Here is a 21,842-nt window from a genome sequence, read left to right on the forward strand (position 1 = left end):
GAGACTGAAGTTCAGAAGTAAGGTGATTTACCCAAGGTCACACAGTGAGGGACAGGGCCAGGTCAGGAACAGATCTCAGACCGAAGTCCTCAGTCTACCCACCAGCCCCTTGACCTGTCTAGGGCGGTTTTAAGTGGCTCCATAAAGCAGTGTAAGAGGTGTGTCTTCCTTACACCGCTTTAGAGACACACACACACACACACGCATACACGCACACACGCAAATGTATGTTACCGAACAAGTTCCAAAAAACAGTACTGACCTTTGCTGTGTGCACGCACCTCCGTTTCCTTTTCTGCTTTAGTCTATGCCTGTTGTTTATTTAATGCTAATGGTGACTAAGGTGACCAGATAATTGATAATCTAACTGGGACACTTGCAAGTGAAAAAGGGGCCCTGCTCATACTTCCCTGGGGCAGCAGGCATAAACTGGATCGGTCCAGGGTAAACCAGGCCGTGTCATCACCCTGTTGGTGACCCACGCTGCTGGTTTTGAGACCCGCAGTGGGAGGAGCTCCAGCCTGGCTGTGCTAAGGGGCCGCCTAGTCCTTCTCCTTGACTCAGGTCTTTTCTGTCTCGCAGGTTTGAACGCTTCCGAACAGGCCAGAACGCCAAGGTAAGAGGCTCCTTCTCCGTGTTAACGGGAAGAAGGAGGGCTGGGCTCACTTCCCTCCCCAGGTATCCTGGTTGGGATGTGCCTTCTTAGCCAGAATCTCCAAGAGGGCCCCTTCTAAGTTCTTATGTCATTGTGCCATTAGGGTAAATAACATTCTGCCACCAGCTGATGCCCCGGGGTCTTCCGGACCTCCCAGGCCTCCAGCTGAGCTAGATAGGCCAAGGGGAGGAAGAAAGACTCCTTGACTCCCAATCTCTGCTGCAGGGACGGGGTGTGGGGGCGTGGGGATATTGCTGGTGACAGATCCTCAGGCAAAGAATGAAGGCGCCAGTGCTTCAGGACAGAAGGGAATGAGGCTGCAGGTCAGGTTGGGAGGATGACGGTGGCCTCTCCCCTGCCCCCAGGCCCCAAGCGAGGCCGAGGCGGCCGCTGACCTGATCGACATGGGCCCTGACCCTGCAGCCACCAGCAGCCTCTCGTCCCAGCTGGCGGGAATGAGTAAGTGCAGCGTGCGGGTTTCTGGGCTGAGGGTACCTTACATACTGCGGGCACCCCTGCAGCTCTGGGGGTGCCGTCCCATTACACAGTTGCAGCTGGAGCGCCAACAGAATCTTGGCCCAGACCCCTCCTCGCCAGGGTCCAGTGCTGAATATTCCTGCAAGGCTGAGCGGCCGGGACAAAACACAGGGGACCCTCCCTTGCAGTCCCACAACTCCTGAGCCCCCTCAGATCTCAGAAATCCCACTGTTGTGTGATTTCCCATCGACACCGTGAATTCTCCCTGGCCTGAATCATCTGGTGAACCTGGGCACGTCACTTGGACATCCTGGGCCCTTTTCCTCCTCTGTAACAGGGGCAGGAATGGGCCCTGCTCACAGGTCATCGTGAGGCCTGGATAAGCTTCTGCACAGAGCGGGCTTAGACCAGGGCCAGGCCCAGAGTGCACTCCTGGTACACGTTAGCCATCGCCACCGTCGTCGCTGTGATTAGCGTTATTGGCCGCCTGCTTCATGCCAAGCCCTTGGAAGTAATTGAGAGGGAGGAAGTGACTTGCCCCTGGTCCCTCAGCCAGCAGGTGGCCTGCCCCGTCCGTACGCCCCCCGACCCCGCCGCCACTCCAGGCCACGCTGCTTCTCCAGAACCGACCTGGGCCTGGCAGGGAGCAGCTCAGCCATGGCTCAGTGTCCAAGGACAGCCGGGCAGACCCTTCACGTGGCCTTTCTGTCCCCACAGACCTGGGCTCCAGCAGCGTGAGGGCTGGCCTGCAGTCTCTGGAGGCCTCTGGCCGCCTGGAAGATGAGTTTGACATGTTTGCGCTGACGCGGGGCAGCTCGCTGGCTGACCAACGCAAAGAGTGAGTGGCTGGGCCCCGCCCTGGGCCCCTGCAGTTTGGGTCACCCCCTATCAGGGGAGGGCCTCTCTCCAGGTCCCTGAGCCCAGTTTGTTGGTGGGCACACCAGCCCCTGCCTGCACCCCCTCAGGATAGCAGAGTTCCTTCCCCCGAGCCAGTCCTGCGAGGCCCGGGGAACCCTGTGCCCTACAGGCAGGGACGGATGGGGGGAGGGATGCCCGTAGGTTGATGACCAGCTAGGTGCCAGGATCTTACATGATCTGCTCAGATGAGGAAACCAAGACACTGAGGGGCTGGGTCATTTGCCCCAGGTCAGGCAGCTAACGTTTGGAGGCACTAGGTTGGGAACCCAGGGCCGTCTGGTTCCAAAACACAGTGTCTCCAGCCCAACCCAGCTCTCCACTGCGCTGTAGGCTGTGTACCAAGCCCTCGGGGGCTGGTCCAGTCATTTCTGCTGCTCCGTAACCAGCCAGAGAAGTCCTGTTACCCCACCCAAGTCTGCCTGCTCTGCACTGGAGCTGGGCTTCTGTCCTTCCCGGGACTGTCCATCTCCGTCAGGGAGATGCTTTCAGCAGCCGCGGCACGCGGCCGAGTGTCCACCGGGGCCAGCTTCCTAGGACCGGCTCCATACAGGCTGGAAGTAGTTTGCTTGGGGTTGTTGTCAGCCCTTTGCTTATAACCCCGGGGCAACCAGGATGTACAGCCAAGGAGAGCTCTGGATTAAGGGACCTTCCCAGCGGACTCCCCGGCTCCCTAGTGGTCCTTCTGGTGTCTTGGGGAACTGTTGACGGGCCTGCAGAGGGCCCAGGGGTCCCCTCTCCACCCTGGCCAATCCAGGTGGAACCGGACAGGCTGCTCGCAGCCCTGCCCGCTGGCCTAACCAGCCCTGCGCTGTGAGCCGCACCTCTAGTCTGGGGCAGAGCCTGTCCTCCCGAGCCCAGGTGCTCCAGGACTAGGGGCTCACGGTCGCCTTGGAGGTAGGGGCACAGTGAGGCTGCTGTGTGGCTGCAGGCTGATGAGTCTGGTGGGGCTTGCAGCCTGGAGGGCAGCCTACCTGAGAGCCCCAGCCTGGCTGAGGTTTGCTGCTGCACCATCACTCCTCTGGGGAGCGGGGTCCGGAAGAACAGAGAAAAGCGCACCCCGAGCTTGCCCTCTGGGGCCCGCAGCCTCACGGGGGGAGTGACATGCGTGCGGACCACTGCTGTGCAGTGCCAGGTGCCGTCCTGGAGGGGTGTACCCAGCACTGTGGACTCGGAGGAGGGCACTCAGGACTGGACCACGCAGTGGGGAGGTCAAGGCGGCCACTTCAGGCCATGGAACCGTACGTGCAAGGGGTCAGAGACAGGGGAGCACGTGAGACGCCGGGGCCAGGGAAGACGTACTGCAAGGGCAGCACGAACCGTCTCAGGTCATGGGTCCTCCTGCAGGCCCTCCCTGGGGAGGGGTTTCCACCCCAGCAGAAAGCGCCCTGCGGGATGGGAGTGTGCCCGAGCCTCCTCTTTGCTTTGCCAGCCTGCCTGGCCGTCCTTCTCTGGGGCATCAGCTGGGTCTTCTAGCCCTGGTCACCTGGCTGGCCTTTGGACTCCCCACCTTGCCCTGTACCCTGGGGCTCTTGAACCCTCCAAGACCTCTTCTGTCCACCGAGTGTCTGGCCCATGCCTCCCTCTGGCCTATGCTGACCACAGCTGGCACAATCATGGCCTCACCAGCTGACCAGGCTCTTCCACTCAGGATGCCAAGTAGAGCCATGGGGACATTTGGGTGAGCAGAGTTAGGGTCACCTTAGCCAGGTTTGGCCGGAAGCAAGGGTGCTCTCTTTTTTTTTTTTTTTTTTTAATAAATTTATTTATTTATTTTTATTTTTGGCTGCATTGGGTCTTTGTTGCTGCATGCAGGCTAAGTGGCGAGTGAGGGTACTCTTCGTTGCAGTGCCCAGGCTTCTCATTGGGTGACTTCTCTTGTTGCAGAGCACGGGCTCTAGGCGCGTGGGCTTCAGTAGTTGTGGCACTCAGGCTCAGTAGTTGTGGCTCGCAGGCTTAGTCGCTCCGTGGCATGTGGAATCTTCCCGGACCAGGGCTCAAACCCGTGTCCCCTGCATTGGCAGGCAGATTCTTAACCGCTGCGCCACCAGGGAAGCCCAAGCGTACTCTCTTCCTCAACGTCTTCCACGCTCACTTGCTCCCCAGTGCCGCTGTGTCTTCTTCAAGCACTGACAAGTGTCACCCCAAGTGGCCCCGGGTCCAGCCCCTGCCCCCCAGCCTCACCGGGACCACCTGAGGGGTGGCCCTCCTCCCTCCTGCGCCGGGCACAGGGCCGGCAGTCCTGTGTGCGTCGTGTGGGCCCCACCGCTGCAGGCACGGCCCCCAGGGATGGCCAGGCTTTGGCCTTGGGGACTGTATGAGAGCAGGAGAGAGACGGAAAAGCTGAGGTGGTGGGGAGTAATTAGGAAGGAACACATGGTTCTTTTGAATGAAGGGCATCGTCGTTTTCTGTACTTTCCTGGGGCTGGACATGCCTCATCTCTACCTTTCCCCCCAGCACACCCGCTGCATCTTAGGTGCACGGCCACTCCCACCCCAGAGTGAGCGGGCCTCCCTGGGTCAGGATGCGCTGCTCAGGCTTTGGCATCTCCTCCTCCTCGCCAGCCCTTGTTGCCCCAATTAGCCAGGGGTGCTAATCTGCCCTCCAGAAGGACTGGCGCCTCGCCTGCCGCCCGGCCTTCAGCTTGGCCGCAGCCCACTTGCATGGGCGCCGGTCGTGGGGGGCGGTGAGCTCGCTGATGGGCGCACTCTCCTGGCTGCCTCCGGGTCCTGTGGGAGGAGCAGACGGCCGCTCTTCAGAGAGGCTGCCTGAGAATTGGGGGCTTTTACTCGAGAGGCCTGTTTAAGTGCCAGTCTACCCAGTCCCCAGGAGGGCAGCTTGGCGTTACGAGAGTCCCATGTGCTATGGTCTCGGCTCCTGAAGCCTCGAGCTGGACCAGCCCTGGCTCCAGCAGAGGGTGAGATGCTCCCCAACCCGCCCCACCTGGAAGAAGAGCCCTCATCTCTATCCGTAGCGGCTTTCCCGTTGAGGCTGGAATTCCGCGCCCTCGTCTGTGCCTCAGTGACTGACCCCGTCTCACCTCCTCTCTGCCAGCAGCTCAGGGCGAGGATACCTGCTCTTTCCTAGTGCCAGGGCTGAGTCCCCAAAGCCTCCCCTGGACGTCCCCTCTGTAGCAGTCAGAGAGACACCCAGCCCCCTCGTTAGCACAGGTTTTCCTCCCACTCCTGGTTCATTCTCTCGCTCCCCCTGGAACCTCACCTCAGACGCCGCAGACACCTCCTTCCCCGTCCTCCTCTGCCCGGAAGCTGTGGTGTCAGCTCTGATTTCCTCCCAGTACCCGCCGACCGGCATCCCCCAGAGGACATTCAGAATCCTCCTCACCCGCAGTCTGCACGTTTGTTTTCAGCTGCAGAATGGGATTCCCCCGTTCACATGCAGCCTTGCACAGAACCGTGATTTCTGAAATTATGGAATGGGAGCAGCTGGGAAAAGGGTCTAGATACAAATTCTCTATGACTGTGGGGTCAGTGACGCTATTTCTCATCCAGATCTGGTCACAGGAGGTTGGTGGTCTTGGTCTTTGGCCCCCAACACCTTCCCTCCCCTCTCCAGCCTTGCTCTGCCTGTCGTGCGGGTCACACGTCTGATCCCGGTTCCCAAAGGCAGGAAATGAGACCCTTCCTACCATCCTCAGGCAGGCCTGCAGAGTGGGCGCCCTTCCTGGGGTCTGAGCCGCCCCTGCCCAGGCACGTCCCAAGTCCCCACGGGTTGTGAGTCCAGCTCATCCCCACTCAGCCGCCTCTGTCCTCACGTCAGCTGGCATGCCTGGTAAGGCAAGGGCGGCACGTAATGGCCACGGTGGCCTCTTTTTCAGGGTAAAATACGAAGCCCCTCAAGCAACAGATGGCCTGGCCGGAGCCCTGGGTGCCCGGCAGCAGAGCACCGGAGCGGTAAGCAGAGGGGCCCTGCCGCCACCCTGGGGCCTGTCCAGAAGGAGGGCCAGGGGACGCTTGCCCAGCGGTGCCCACGGTGGTTGATAATAGGCAGCGTGAGAGGGCAGACGGGAGCTGAGTCAGTATTCGGCCTCACTGCCCCTCCAGAGACCTGTCATCTGCAGGAGTGTGGACAGAGGGGGACGGCAGAACAGACCCTAAGACCACAGGGTGGCATCCAAGGGTGCCATTTTTGTTCCATTTAACTTCTGGACTCTGTGGAGTGACAGCCACATGCCCACACTGCGCAGGCTCTGTGGGCGACCCCTCCCCCTCGCAAGAGCTCCCAGTACAGTTCTCGCACCTTTGCATTTGTTTCTGGATGCCTTTGGGGAAGAGAGAATTTCTGTCCCAGTCAGTGGGCCGAGTAGCTCCTTGGGAGGTGGTTAGAAAGTGCAGGACCTGGGAGCTGGAGATGCAGGGGCAGTGAACAGCGTGGCAGAGGAGAGGGTTGGTGACAGCATAGGGCTTCAGAGGCCGAGGTGGGACTGGGTGCTCGGAGCCCGAGGGGCAACTGGGAGGACTGGGTTTATGCCACGTGAGGTGGGGGCCCTGAGCAGTCCTGAGCAGAGGGGAACGTTTATCTGGCTTCCGTTTTAGAAGGACCCAGCCTGGAAGCTGGGAGAGCGGTCAGGAGGCCGTGGAAGCTGCCCAGCCTTTTGGAGTCGGGCGCGGGGCAGGGGGTGCAGGAGGGATCCCCAGCGACTCCCCACGGGCGCCCCCAGCATCCCAGGAGTCATTCCCAAGTCAGACAGGGCAAGACCTGGAACACTGTGGAGGTGGGACCAGCGAGGACTCAGATGCCTCCTGCGTGCGTTGTGGACCTGCTGCCACGCAGAGCGCGTTCACGCCCCGGTCTCAGAGCCTCCCACCATTTTTCTTTGTAAGCAGTCATTTGTTGAGCCTGTGCCCTGTGCTGAGGACTCGGCGTCCCCAGCTTACTGAGTGAGTCATCACACAAACCCTTGAGGTGTCCCCTTTCACAGATGAGAGAATTACAGAGGGGGGTTAAGTGAGACCACAGATGTCACGTCCTTAGCCCAGTGCCTGGCACACAGTGAACCTATTAACCTTACGTCCCTGCAGCGTGGTCACTCCCACTCGGGGGGCTCCGCGGCTGAGAATTGCGGTCGTTTGCCCATGGTCTCACAGCTGTTGGTCTGTCCAACTTGGAAGCCAGTGCTGGTAACGAGAGCCCCAGATGGCCTGCGGAGCTCTAAAGAGCAGAGGTGCTCCCCTGCTGCTCGCCCTTCCTTTCCCAGGGGCCATCATTCTGGCTCCAGGACTCCGTATGAATCAAGACACTCGGGAAGCCCTGACCTCCCACGCCACCTGACCTCCCATGGGCGGAGGCTGGCCGAACAGCCCAGCTGTGCTGACCGCTGCAGCCCAGGACGGGTGTCACTTGCCCAGGGGCACACAGCACCTCAAGGGCACGAGGAGCACTAGATGCAGGTCTCCTGACTGCTGCCCCACCCGGCAGGTGCTGCCCCACCCGGCAGGTGGCCACGGGGCAGAAACACACACACTCCACTGCCTGCAGAAAAGCAGACGCTGGTTAAGTTCTGCTCGTTCATCTCTGATGACTTGAGAGATTTAAGTGACTTCCACCAAATCAGGGTATGACTTCCTTAAAGCCAGGTCATAAACATCTGCTCCGAGGTGCTTACGTCTGGCTGGGGGGTAAGGCTTTCTCCCTCTCGGTTGTCAGCACGTGATCCCAGGCAGCAATGTACAGAATGGAATCAAGTGCCAACTCCGTGGGCAGCCAGTGGCTGCCCCCCGGGGTTAATGAGTCCTGGGAGGTGGGGATGCTGGACGGCATGTGACAGGCCCCGGGCTGGGTCTGTCCAGGCGGGAAAGGCAGTCACGGGGTCATGGGCTTGGAGCCAGATCCCTAGGCTTCCTCCATCGTCGCTCTGCTCTGGGGCCCTAGGGATCTCCTCTTTGCCTGTCAGTAAACATGAGGGGACCGGGTAGAGCAATGCTTCTAACCCTGGGTGCCCATCAGAATCCCCTGAGAACCAGTGGGGGGCCAATGGCTGCCTGCTCCACCATCCCAGGATTGCTCAGCTCCCCACCCCCAGGGACCCCAGGATTGCTCAGCTCCCCACCCCCAGGGACCCCAGGATTGCTCAGCTCCCCACCCCCAGGGACCCTTGGGGTGAAAAGTAGGGGAGAAGCTTTGCCCTGCCCATCCAGGACTCTGGGGTCCCCACAGGGAGACGCCCTCTGCTGCTTCCTGTGCCCTTTTACCGCCCGCCAGCCCAGCACAAGCATGGGCACGCACACGCGCACAGAGGCTCCTGAGGCGGTAGCAGGCCCCTGCTGGAGGAGGCCCCCAGCGCGCCAGTGGCCCTGGCCCTGGCCTTCCCGCCACCCTCAGCGTGACCCTCTCTCACCCAGATGGGAGGCGGCGGTGAGAAGAGCCTCAGTGACTGGATGGTGAGACCAGACACGGAGAGGAGGGGCCGGGCACACTCGCAGGGGGCCCACCCAGGCGGTACTGGCCGTCAGAACCAGAGGAGAGCAGGGTGGGCAGCCGAGGGCCTTCCGGGGCCCACCCAGCACGGTCCCGCCCCCTCTGCTCTCGCTTCCACGGCCCCTCGGTGCTGCCTTGGAAGCAAGGCCCGGGCAGCCCCTGTGGCAGCCGGGAGGCGACCGGGGCTCTCCTGGGCTTGGGCCGAGTGCCTGCAGAGGGGGCTGAGGTGGGCAGCCCAGAGAATTCGCTGCCGCTGCTGCTGCGAAGTCAGCTCCCGCCTCTTCTCTGGGGGCCCCTGCTGCCCCCTGGGGCCCTCGGTGCTGAGGATGGAGCTTGGGGACTGACCTGGCTTTGGTTGGAGAGAGACTCACTCTCCCTCTGTTTCCCGAAGTAGCTAAGTGGTAACGGCATTTCCCGAGCACCTCCGCTGTGCCGGGCGCTGTGCTGAGCTCTTTCGCTCCCTCATCTCGTTTAATCCTCACAGCGATCTGGACCTGGACGGTAGGTCCTGTCATCCTCTCTAACCATGAGCGAAGTGAGGGTCAGAGGAGCTGAGTAACCTGCGCCGAGTCGCAGGGGTCCAGCCAGCCTCTGGTCTCTCTGATCCCAGGGTCTGCGCCCCTAACCTCCAGCTGGATTCTCCCGCTGTAGACGCATTTCGCGTGGGAAGCCCCCAGGCCCCAGCCCTGCCCCAGTCCGGCCCTCAGCCCCCGGCCCCTGTGCAGGAGCCTGTGTGGTGGAGCCACAGTGCCATGTCCCCGTGCATAGCCGCAGCCCCTCGGGATCCACCGGCCTGGCCTCGTCTGGTCGTCTCAGCCCCTCCCTCTGTCCCGGCCCACCTCTGCCCCCTTCCACCACGAACGCGGAGTCTGCGGAGGTGTCGGGAGACAGCCTGCAGTCGTGCCCCCTGCCCCAGCCTTGCTGGCTGGCCGCTCCCTGGGCTGTGAATATTCTCGTGTCAGATGCCCCTGAACACCTGTGCTTGGTCCCGGCCCTGGGCCTGCGCACCAAGCCCGCACCCTTGGCCTGTGGGAGCCAGGGGTCCATTCTCCTCGTGGCCCTGCTCCAGCTGTCAGGAGCCCTTCCCCATCCCCTCCTCAGCCTGCTGGCCCCGCCTCCCCCTTGCCCACAGCCTGGCACAGCGGGCAGAACTCGGGGTCCCAGGCAGCTGGGCAGGAGCCATCCTGGAGGGACTGCCGGGGACGGGGGTGCAGGGCAGGTCCGACTGGCCCCATCGCATGAGTGAGGAGGCTCAGGGGTGGGCAACTGCCCCAGGCCGCAGCCGGTGGACCCAGACCGGCGAGGTGCACTGCCCTCCTGCCTCACCCCCTGCCCTTCCCTCCAGATCCCCGTCACCCAGGCCTGCCTCATGGAGGACATCGAGCAGTGGCTGTCCACGGACGTGGTAAGTCCGGCCCCCTCCTCGCCCACCTGACCCGGAGCTCCCGTTGTCTCAGGAGGAGGTGGTGGGGGGCGGGGTCAGGACGAGCAGCTGGTGAGGAGAGCGTTGGCGGGGTTAGCGTCCCCTCCCCTGCCGCTGCCCCCGGTTCTTCCCTTTAGAGGAGGGCCCGGCCCCGCACCCTTCGCAGCCTCTGGGGCCTCCCCTTCCCCGAGCCTGCTGCCGATCGGGGTCCCACTGTGGGCAGGACAGGTGGGCCGAGGGCAGCGGGGACCATGGCAGCACTGAGCTCGGCAGCCCCTCGTGCAGGTCAGGAGGCTGACAGACAGCTGCGAGGGGTGCCGCGCCCGCGGCGGGGGGCGGCAGTCTCCAGAGCCCCACTGCCCCCTGTGAGCGGCAGGGGCAGTCAGCCCGGGCCCCCCTCCGGGCTCCTCCCCCAGCATCTGCCACCCCACCCCCCATTCTTGGCGCCAAGGACCAAGTGCCTGGGCACTTCCAGGCCCAGAGGCCGCCTTCTGCAAGTGGCCAAGACCATGTTTCTGCCCAAGGTCAGGAGAAGGTCCATCCGTTTCATCTGGTGGGTGAAGGCTTATCCGCTCCCCAGCCCCCAGCGTGAGCACGCGTGGCCTCAGGCTTGGGTGTCAGCCTTTCCACCATGGGGCGCGTCTGCCCATCCCTCTAGACACTGGAAGGAAGGAACTAGCGATTGTCAGGGGCCCACCAGGCACCCTACCCTGCGCCTGGCCCTCTGCGAGTAGTCGTCTGTTACAGCTTCCCGACAACCCTGTGAGTGTCACCAAGCAGAAAACCGAGGCTCAGAGAAGTCCAGTGGCTCGGGCCAAGGCCTGTGGCTCAGGAAGGGGTGGAGCCGAGGTCTGGACCCCTCTGGGTCAGCAGCCTGAGCCCCAGCCCGCTCCGCAGTGCCCGCAGCTAACCTCACCTTCTGCTTTCTCAGGGGAACCACGCGGAGGAGCCCAAGGGCGTCACCAGTGAAGGTAGTAGACCTTGGCCCTGCCCACCCCTCCCCGGCTCCAGCCTCCGAGCCCACCCGCAGCCTCCCTCTCGTTCCTCCAGAATTTGACAAGTTCCTGGAAGAACGAGCCAAAGTGGCCGACCGTTTGCCCAGCCTCTCCAGCCCCTCAGCCGAGGGGCCCCCGGGTCCCCCGCCTGGCAGTGCCCCTCGGAAGAAGACCCAGGAGAAAGATGACGACGTGCTGTTTGCCTTATGAGTGTGGGGTCTGGCACCCTGCAGCCCGAGCCCCCGCTGCTCCCACACCCTGCGGCGGGGACCTGTCTCTCCTTCAGTGTTAAGGCTGCTTTGGGGGTGGCTTGTTACGTATGCCCTTCTCTCCCCCTTGAGGTTGGGGCCGTGCTGCCTGGGGGTGTGGGGGGCAGCCGGATGAATTGGGGGAACAGGTCAGTTGCACTTCGGGACCCTGGACACCCCTGCCTCCCCTCCCGCCCCAACTGACCACTACGACTTTGCTGAGAACCCGGAGGCCCCGGAACAGACAAGGCCGGCTGCTTGGTTGCCCCAGCGTGAGTCCCCTTGCCCCTCCCTGGACCCATGCCCAGAGGAGCCCTCTTCCGAGCCCACACTGACAGTCGAGGCCTGGCCGTGGGCTGGAGACAACAGAAGTTTCTGTCGCAGCCTCAGGTCCATTCCCCAGGCCCTGCCTTGGAGCCCTAAGGCTTTGGCCAGCTGTTGAGGGCAGGGCGTGTGGCCCTCTGCTGAGCGCACACTGTCCAGATATGAAGCTGCACATGGTTGGGGGAGACCTCACCAGGCCCAGGCCGCCAGGGGAGGCTTCCAGGGATGCCTGGGGCACCTGTGGCCCCCACGACCTCCACTTCCTTGCCCTCCATCCTTCCTCTGTTCCTCCCAAGCAGGGCTCCACCAGGCACTGGGCCCCCGCACCTGTTGGTTGATCCTCTCATACCGGGAGAGGTGCCTTTTGTACCCCCAATTAAAGGTAGAAAAGCAGCCTGCTAGCAGTGTTCAGTCTCCAGGAGGAGGTGACTTCTTGGCCTCACCAGAGGCAGGGACTCCTGTGGGCTGGGCTGGGGGCCGCCCATGAGATGGGCATCTGCAGACGAGGCAGATGCGGCAGCAGGACTGGGCACGCGGCCGCGGCTCACACCAGCTCCGGCTGCAGCCACGAGTTGCCTGCCGAGCGGCCCCATTGCTCTCCCAGGTGACGCGCCTGCATCCTCAGCACCTCACACTGCCGTCCCCGCTCAGGCCAGCTCCTGCCCAGCAGCGGTAGCAGTGTGATCACAGAGACGGAGCAGGCGGGGGCGTGGTGGGGCAGTGAGCCTGCAGGGAGGACACGGCCACCCCGTCTGAGGCCTAGGTGCCAGGTGCTGTACCAGGCTATACGTGGGCTCGTGGAATCGTCTCGACAACCCTGGGCGGAGCAGAGTTGCATCTTGTTTTACAGACTCAGTGGGTCATGTGAGCCGCCCCAGGTGCAGCTGTTTATTAGGTGCCGGGCACTTCCTCACACATCAGTGCGTCCCCATTTTTCAGATGACAACACTGAGGCTCAGTGTGGATGCCTGGGCACACAGCTCAGGCGCGGGTGTCAGTTCTTATCTCCGTGGCAGTTCAGGCGCCCCAGGTCTCGGGGTACCACCTTTTCTGGTCTGGGATCTTCACACCAGGCTCCCTGGGAGTCGCTGCTTGAGGCACATTGGTGCCCCCTGGCCCAGCACTCGGTGGTGGGAGGGAAGGGGGCTGAAACAGTTGGTCTGCCTGAAAGGTCAGCCCATGAAGGAGAGCAGAAGTCTGAATGCCTGGGTCCAGGGGGCCTAGGCAGCTGGAGTGGGGCTCACCCGGGTCTGTGAGCAGCCCACAGCTCCCATCAGCAGCGGGCGGCTGTACGTGCGTTCTGAGGCGTGGCCTGGAGCCGGGCACACAGGAGACCAGGCTCAGCCAGCCCTCCAGGTGGAGCTGGGGCAAGGGAAGCAGCTGGGAGGTGGGTACAACGGACGGCAGGCTTGTCCATCCCCTAAGCAGGGAGGAGGGGCCTTATCGTCTAGGCCGAGATTCAGAGCTTTGCAGAGGAGCCAGCCTGGAGGAAGGCGGCTGAACGTGACATCTGACCCATTTCCCCAACCTAAACCACCTTTTGTTCCTCTCCCCGCCACCCCTGCCCAAGGGGAGCAGCCATATCCCTGTCCCCTGGGTAGCCAGCCATCGGCCTGGTCGGGCAGCTTTTCGGGAGATGGAGGCGCGCTGGGCCCTCACCCGTCAGTCATACCAAGCTCAGCTGGTCCAAACTCAAGGTTACCGCCTGCGTCCTGTGTAAATTAGCTGTGTTCGCCCAGGTAACGGGAAGGCTGTGGTTTTAACGAGGTATTAAGCATCTCCTGGACATGGTCCAGCTTTGCCTAGTTACTCGGCAGTGACGCCTGTGCCGAGGTGGTGGAGCTTTGCCAGCCCTGCCCAGGCTGCTGGGACTCAAAATTGGGAAGAAGCCCCACTTGGTGTACCCTGCTGTCACACGGCCGCCAGCACCCCCGCAGTCTTCTGCTTTAGGTCACGCAGAGGTGGCCAGGTGCTGGGGACCGCGGCCCGACTCTCCAGACTGCTTTATCTTGCTGGCCCGGCCGCCTCCCCCCGTCAGCACACATGACAGCAGGTCGCTTCCAGAGGCCCCTTCCCCGGCCGCTTCCGGCCGATGGCCAGCTACCACACGCCGGACCACCAGCGTCTGGAGCCGGTAGCCGAAGCCTGTGCTTGACCCCACATAGCCTGTGAAGGTCCCTAAAGCACCTGGGTTTGGTGACCATCTTTTTCACAGTGTGCACCTGTATCATGAGGCTGGCAGCACCTGGCGGTCAGACGAGAGGACTGTGGGGATACTCGGTGGGTTACCCACCCCCGCTGCTGGCTAGGCTGGACGGCTGCCGCTCGTGCTCACACACGCGCGGTGGGGCGCTGTGCCGCTGAGCTCAGACAGGCGTCCCACCTGCTCGCACGGCCATTCCAGCCACCTGTCCTGGGGCCTGACCTGAACCCCTGGGATATGGGGGGCCTGTCCCCTTTCCCTGCAGCCCCCCAGCTCTCCCAGGTCCTCCCCTCCATCCCCACCACATGCCTGCTGTGGGCCCTACCTGGCCTGGGCCTTTCCATGCCTCACAACGGTCCCGCGGGGTTAATGGTTTTGACCACTGCTTACAAGTGGGAAACTGAGGCCGGGGGACGCCAGGACCAGTCACACACTAAGTAAGGGAAGAGCGGGACCTGTTCCTCTCGGCACCGTTGCCTCTCCCCTCTGCTTGCCCCTCCTCCACATGAGCGACTGCGAGCCAGGGAACCCTCGGTGGCTCCCGGGGCTCATGGCCTGTGAATGGCTAAAGTTGCCAAGTGACCTGTTCTTTCCTGCGTGTGGATAGGAGCGCCGGCTGCACACCAGGCATGGTTCTAGGTGCTGAGAATACAGAGGTGAATGGGCCCGGTGGGTCACGTGGAGGGAAGGGGGCAACATAGACAGGTGTAAGTTCCAAATGTGCCACCTGCTCTGAAATGAAGGAAAGGGAGACTAATGCCAAGTGACGGGGGCTAGGAGGCCAGGGAGGGTCTCTGACCAGGACCCAAGGCTAGTGAGGCAGGGCCTGCCCGAAGAGCCCGGCCGTGAAGGTGTCCAGGCTTCCCCGGAGGGCGCAGCTCTGTGCGGCCCCACCTTGAGGGCCCCTCCAGAGAGAACGCGTCCGGGGCTGGGCTGGGCTGGGCCGGGCGAGGGAGCCCCGGCAGGAGGCACCAGTGCTGGCCAGGCTGGGTTTCCTGGCACCAGGCAGTGTCTGAGGCCACAGGTCCTGGGCCAATCGCATCAGTGGGAAGTCATGCGGCCCCACGTAAGAGGACCAGCTGCAGGCAGGAGCCTTGGGCTGCGGCCACCGCATCAGGATTAACCAGGCGCCAGTGGCTCCTGCAGGGCCCTCTGCCTCAGAAATGACACCTGGCCAGGGGTGTAGGGAGGTTGAGTGGAGGCAGGCAGGTTGGTAGGGAGGGGCCACCTGGGAGGCAGTCCCTGGAGCCTGGAGGAAGCACTGACCAGAGCTGCCTAGAAGCCCCTTAGCAGGGCCTCCACCCCCTTTGCACCCTCCCGGCTTCCCTGACCACCCCCAGACCCAACCCTGGGCCTGGACGCTGACCCCACCCCCAATCCCAGTGTCAACATCCAGCCTCTCCAGTTGTCATACAACAGCAAATCATGATGCTACCCTTCTGAGCTGTGTGACCTTAGGCAAATTACTTAACCTCTCTGTGCCTCAACTTTCTCACTTGTAAATAGGCTAATAGCAGTTGCTCCTTCATAGGGTTCTTATGAGGGTTAACTGAAAGGACCAGTACCACAACATCTGTCAAGAAATGTTCCAAACATGTTGTCATGGATGGTACCCCCTCCATCCAGAACGGCCTCTGCATCTGACACCCAGCCAGGGGCACTGCCCCGCCAACTCCTGGGTAATTTCAGAGACCCCACCTCAGCCTCTGGTATTGCTCTCCCAGCTCTCAAGGGTGCTCGCTGCCTCCCAGACAGCAGTTCCAACAACAGGGCCCTTGTGCCCCTCTCTTGGGTCTGAGCTGCTGCCCCTGAGTGGGGCCGTAGTGTCTTGATCCCGGCAAAGAGAGAGAGGCGGGAGCTGCCCGCTGGTCCTGGATCGGGCTCTGCTGACGCACAGTGGGGAGCTTTGGAAAGCCCCCCCAACCCCTTCTCCAGGGGTGACCCTGGCTCAGGACAGTGTCCCACAGCGACCACGAGATGGCAGCAGCGCTGCATGTAGCAGGGCCAGCGGGGCCAGCACCCCCAAGTTGACAAGCTGGGAGGGCCAGCAAAAAGGAGCTCTGAGTGCCTCCTGCGAAGCCCGGGGTGCACTTGTTCCTGTGGGCCTGCTCAGCGGACCGCCGAGTTCAGACCCCTGTGTATGTCTAGTTCTACCTGTATAGGCAGAAAAGCACAAGTTTACACCAACAACTCCAATCACAACCCAAAATCACAGATTCCTTCTAGTTTTCCCCGTTCCCTATGACCCCCTTCGATAACAGTGAGAAGCCTGGTTCCTGCTGCCCTTTGTGTACAGACTTACTTGTTCAGTCCCATCAGTAGCCAGTCTCCCACTGCCCCCGCTGCCCCGGCCCTGTAGGCGTCCTCACCTTGTTTGGGTCCCGACATCCCTGGATGGACCACCAGAGCCCCTGCTCAGACTTTTCCTCACCCAGTGCAGGTTCCAACACCCCACTCGGGGCCACTGCGGCCCAGCCCCGCCTCCGGGCAGCTGCCTGCCTTGCCTGGTCCCATCTAATGGCTTTCAACCAATTATTCAGGACAGGAGTGGAAGAGGAACAGGAGATTTCACTTTAAGAAGAATGATGAGACTCCAAAGTGATGTCTGAGCCCCGCTGTCTCCTCAAACCATCCAAATGTTTGTGTGAACCTAGTACTGACACCTCCAAACTACCCCTGCCTACCTCTTGCATCAGAAAACACCACCAAAGTCCTTGGCCAGTGTATTAGCGTGCTAGGGCTGCCATAGCAGAGTTCCACAGACTGAGGGCTTAAACAACAGAAGTGTATTATCTCGTAATTCTGGGGCATGGAGGTTACGGTGCCAGCAGCCTCTTTGTCCTGAGGCCTCTCTCCTTGGTTTGCAGATGGCCATTTTCTCCCTGTATCTTCACATGGTCTTCCCTCTGTGTGTATCTGTGTCCTAATCTCCTCTTCTTACACAGTCATACTGGATTAGGGCCCATCCTAGTGACCTCACTTTACCTTAATTACCTCTTTAAAGACCCTATCTCCAAATACAGTCCCATGCAGAGGTCTTAGGGGTTAGGACTTCAACAGCTGAAGCTGAGGGAGACACAATTCAGTCCACAGTTGGTCAGAAATACAAAGGCCTGGCCCCTCTGGCCATGCTCCCAGGGCATAACCACTCTGCTCTGGACCCCATCCTAGAACAGCATCACCCCTGACCCACGCTGGCTCTGCAGAGGACTGACCACATGTAACACCCACCTCCACACCCCTGTTAGGGATTTGAGGGTGGTTTGATCCATCCTTGGGCCAACCTGGCCTTGGGATCCCAGGAAGGGCCAGCCACTGGGGCCAGGAGCAGAGCAGAACAGGAAGGAGGTGGAGGCGAGGAGGCCACAGGCACCCAGAGCCTGGGCTAGGGGCTGTCCTGGTCCCCACTGCCACCTACTGTGTTTTAGAGCAGATCCAGGGCAGCGAGCTGGCAGGGTTCTCTTCTACCCGCCCTGGGCACCAGGGCCAGGCTAGGGGAGTAGCCTCACATGGCCCCATCTTCTCCCTTTGCCTCTGGCTCAGGACTCTTGTGGCCTCTCCCTGCCCCTGCCCTAGGGCAGCCTGCACCCCTCTTCCCCCCACAGTCCAGGCTGGGCCACTGTGGTATCACAGACAGGGAAACAGTGGCCCAGGGAGGGGAGGGGCCTCCCTGCCCAGGAAGAGGCAGCCCTCAGCCCACCCTGAGAGCTCAGCGAGGCCAGGGCAGAGGCCTTATTTGTCTTGCAGAGGCTGTGTGGCCCCAAGCCCTGGCGGGGAGTCAGCAGACACAGCTTCTGGCCCATACCACCACTGATTTACAGTTTGACTTGAGACAAGCCCTTTCCTGCCTGGGCCTCAGTTTCCCCAACAAGTAACCAAGGAGATTGATTAAGTGATCCTGAGGCTTCCTCCCACTCTGCTCTTCCACTCCCTCAACCCCCAAATTCCACAGTCCTCCCTCTGGGAAAAAAATGTGAGGCTACAAATCCTAGTAACAGAGGTGGCAACATGGGGTCCCAGGGTTCTTCTTCTGCTGCAGGAGCCACAGGAGTGGGAAAATGCCTGCTGACCAGGTCAGCAGACATGGAAGACCCCGGGCCACCTCCTTGCTAGCACACGGGTTGCCCCCTGGAGAGCTGGCAACCTCAAGGGCAGAAGGGAAGTGAAACCCAAGCTGGGAATGTCCTTGCACTCCCCGCGCAACCCCCCCGCACCCCCCCCCGCACCCCACCTCCCCCCCACCCCCGTCCCAGCCCAGCCCTGGGATAGCACCTGAAAAGGAAAAGCAGATGGTCCAGGAAGAGGGCAAGGAGGAAGCCTGTGTTCCTGCCCTTGGGCTGCACTGGGGTGGCGACCCGGAATCCCCATTTTATGGAGGAGAGAAGTGAGGCTCAGAAAGGTCAGTTGCTCAAGGTCACACAGCTGGGAAGTGGACTGGCCTCACTGAGTCTGCTTTTTCTGGGAAAGAGAGTCCTAGTGGGGATCGGATGAGGTGCATTTTATTCTGATACTGGGGCTGTGCCTAGGGCTGCTGGGGCTAGAAAATCCACCATGTGTGCGTGTCTGTGCATTGCGTGTGCACGCCCGCACAGCTAGATGTGTGTGTGGCCCTAATCCTGGTGGGCTGAACGTGCCCTTTAGTCTGCAGGAGCTTCCGGTCACCTGCAGGAAGGGGGCTGCCAGGGTGAAGCAGGGCAGGGTCCCTTCTCAGGCCTAGAGTGATGCAGAGACTTGGCCAAAGCCACACAGCAAATCTGTGGCAGAATCAGGACTAGAATCCAGGTCCCCCACGGAACCTGCCCAGCAGGGATGGGGGAGAGGATGGCAGCTGGGAGTCCCTCTGTGGAAACACCTCCTGGCCCCCTGTACGCACCCCTGGCTCCCCCAGAATGTTAAACCTCAGAGACCCACTGGTTCGCAGGTTATAAACCTTCTCTCACCGAGGACCTCCTTTATCACAGTTTCCCCAGGACCTGAATTTGCACGTTTTTTGTTGGTCTTGGTTTTTTTGTCTACAAAACACTTTGCAATGCAATGAGGAGTTAATACTTTACCTTTTGTGCATCATAATCAGACTGCACCGCCTACCGAGGCAGTTTCTCATTCCAGACAGAAGTGTCCCAGCAGCTCGTTCTTGGGAACTAGCTGTACAGCCTGTTTGTCCAGCCCCACTGGGCCTGCCCACTGTTTGGGGCAGTCGCACCACCCAAAGGGGCAGGGGATGAGGGCAGCTGCGCTCACCATCGGCCAGGGCACCCGCCAGGCTCCCACAGGCCTCGGCCTTCGCCTGCACCACACGTGGCCATTCTTTTTTTTTTTTAAATTTATTTATTTATTTTTGCCTATGTTGGGTCTTCGTTGCTGCATGTGGGCTTTCTCTAGTTGTGGCGAGCGGGGGCTACTCTTCGTTGCAGTGCGCAGGCTTCTCCTTGCGGTGACTTCTCTTGCTGCGGAGCACGGGCTCTAGGCGCGCGGGCTTCAGTAGTTGTGGCACTCGGGCTCAGTCGTTGTGGCACTCGGGCTCAGTCGTTGTGGCTCACGGGCTCTAGAGCGCAGGCTCAGTAGTTGTGGCGCACGGGCTTAGTTGCTCCGTGGCATGTGGGATCTTCCTGGACCAGGGCTCGAACCCACGTCCCCTGCATTGGCAGGCGGATTCTCAACCACTGCGCACGTGGCCATTCTTGACCCCTGGCTTCTGCACTGGTCTCTCCCATGTGGACACAGTCTGCTCCCCACTTCCCACCTCAACTCTGTGTTACTGAGTCCAAGCTCATACTGCTCACCACACAACAGGCCAGTAAATCGGGAGGTGAGTTGTTGGGGCAAAGAATAGTGACTTTATTCTGAAAGCCAGCAGCCCGAGAAGATGCTGACTAGTGTCCCAAAGAACCATCTTACCCGGGTTCGAATTCAGGCTTCTTTTATACTGAAAGGGGAGGGGGCGTGGCTGGTTGTTGTAAACTTCTTGGTGCCGGAATCCTTTATTCTTGCAGCTTGTAGATCTGGTCGATGTTCCTATAAACCTCCAACAAGACAAATGTTATTCTCCGTTCTGCAACTTTTTATCTCTATGTGAATGGAAAAGTGTTATACCTGTAAAGGTCAGAGCCTTGAGAATGGGTTATCCCGTATATTTCAGGTTATAGGCAACATTCTTTTACTGATTAACTTGTAGCAAAAGCAATAGAATACACAGGTTAAAGGAAACAGATCCAATATGGAGTCAGATTTGTTCTTCCCTATGACACCTGCAAACCCAGACTCTCAAATTGAGTCCCATTTGCCCCACCCTCCCTGGCACTTGGAATCTTGGCTTTTAGACCCCGACTTGCGCTGAGAAGACCCATCCCCTCTCTCCCTCACCCCTCCCCAGTTACTCTCCCACCAGGTTCTCTACCCATTGCCCACCCACTGAGGATCAAGAGCGGATACTGCTGAGCCTTCTCAGATGTTGCCATGGAGCTTGAGGACCAGACAGGGGCAGTCAGAGACCTCCAGGTGAGAACACCCAACGCCTTCCATTCCCTCCTCCATCTCTCGGTGTCCCTTTCCCCCCATCTGTGCACCACCGATCCACCCACCATCCCGCCATTCATTCATCCAACACAAATGCCAGTACAGCCTCCTTCCTTCTATCACCCATCTATCCAGACTGCATAGACACCTGCCACACAGGGGACATCAAGAGCCACCAATGAGGGCCACAGAAGCAGGGACATCACACAGAAAGGACCACGGCAGCACCACCTGATAAGAGATGAGGCCCTTTCTGTGTTTCTTGTGCCCAGCATAGCCCACCAGAGAAGAAAGGGACCCAAAGGACAGGGGGAAGGGGGGTGAAGGAGCAGGCCACCCCACCCCCTCCAAGTCCCTCCAGTAAGGCCCTGGGAGCTGAGGAGGTGGGTGTTCAATCAGATGTGAGATTTAACTTTGGACTTTTTCATGCTTGAAAGCAACAAGAAAGTTAACAAAACTGCCGGAGGTGTCAAAAAGGCTGCAGAAAGGCTGCAAATGGGAGGCTGGGCTCCATCAAAGGCAGGCGTAGGAGAAAATGAACAGAAGTCACGGTCAGGTTTGTGAACTGTGACTTGGGATCTGCAAGCTTGGAGAGGGAGCTGGGGAGAGCGGAATTGCTCTGTGTGTCAGCGGGAGATGAATCCTACAGTTCCAATGCCCCCTGGGAGAGGGGAGGGGAGCCCAGAGACAAGCGAAGGGGAGGAGGAGAGAGGAGCCGGGGTGACCAGGCAAAGGGTTGGGGGAAGATCTGGAGATGAACTACTGGACTGGGGGAGGGGAGGGAACAGAGTATCCCCAAAAGGTCTGGAAGAATAGACTTATCTAAGATGCCCTGTAAAGTGTCCTCTGTGTGGGACCTGATAATCACCCCTCTCTATGACCCCAAGATCTATGTTCCACTCACCAGTATTTGTCAAGAGGAGGGTTTTATGGAAATGGAGAAGGGGTGAAGTTTCACGTCTGAGTCAGCACAGTACCAAGCAGAAATCGCTGAGGAAGAAGCGAGAATGGCAGGGGAAGTGGTGAAAACATAAGTGTCCAGGGATCTCTGAAACTGTGGAGGATTTTGGACTTTTACTGGACACAAAGTTAGAGCATCAAAGCATCAACTCTGCCTTCCCCCCAGTGATTTCCTCACACACAGCCAGAATAAATTTCAAAAGGCAAATCTGACCCTGTTTTATAACACCTGCACCCCCGAGCCCCAACACACACACCTAAAACCCTTCACTTGTTCTTGAGTTAAAGGCCCACTTCCTGGCCTGGCCTGCAAGGCCTCTGGGGTCTGGGCCCTGCCACACTCTACAGATTCTCTGCACTCTAGACATACAGCCTGGCTTTCTCACCTCAGAAGTTTCATACTCTACTGACCACAGGGCCTTTGTACATGCTGTTCTCGCTAGAACTGCCCCACCCCCACCCCAACCCCCAGTTAACTCACTCACCCTTCAGGGCTCAGCTCAGACAAGCCACTCCTGAGCTCCTGACTAAGTCATCCGTCCATCTTGGGATTTACCGCCACGATTACAGTGGCAAAGAGGAATGGAGTAACCATAACATGGCTCAGAGTCCACACCTTAGAACTATCATGATTCATGCCCTGGCACTGGGCACACCTTCCCTGAGTACATCTGAATCCCAAACAAAGTG

At 60.3% G+C, this 21,842-nt stretch overlaps 1 protein-coding gene and 1 long non-coding RNA gene across 3 annotated transcripts in view; both read left to right on the forward strand.

Annotated features, from left to right (window-relative positions):
* The window catches only part of TOM1 (target of myb1 membrane trafficking protein), a 46,119-nt gene extending 34,253 nt beyond the window's left edge, over positions 1-11,866 (forward strand). The window contains exons 9-15 of one of the 2 annotated variants that reach the window (XM_082348958.1): positions 583-616; positions 1,021-1,114; positions 1,850-1,970; positions 5,884-5,959; positions 9,829-9,888; positions 10,838-10,877; positions 10,957-11,866. In XM_082348958.1, coding sequence (XP_082205084.1) covers positions 583-616; positions 1,021-1,114; positions 1,850-1,970; positions 5,884-5,959; positions 9,829-9,888; positions 10,838-10,877; positions 10,957-11,111 — 580 coding nt within the window. In that variant the 3' untranslated portion in view covers positions 11,112-11,866. The remainder of the gene's footprint in view (positions 1-582; positions 617-1,020; positions 1,115-1,849; positions 1,971-5,883; positions 5,960-9,828; positions 9,889-10,837; positions 10,878-10,956) is intronic. The other variant, XM_082348957.1, reaches the window with a different exon arrangement.
* Positions 11,867-19,737: 7,871 nt separating this feature from the next.
* LOC309609698 lies at positions 19,738-21,554 on the forward strand. Its single transcript, XR_014233534.1, has 3 exons — positions 19,738-20,174; positions 20,328-20,748; positions 21,080-21,554. It is a non-coding gene; the product is annotated as an uncharacterized lncRNA (long non-coding RNA).
* The last annotated feature ends 288 nt before the right edge of the window (positions 21,555-21,842 follow it).

Source organism: Balaenoptera borealis (assembly GCF_965194805.1).
Source record: "Balaenoptera borealis genome assembly, chromosome: 13".
NCBI lineage: Eukaryota > Metazoa > Chordata > Mammalia > Artiodactyla > Balaenopteridae > Balaenoptera > Balaenoptera borealis.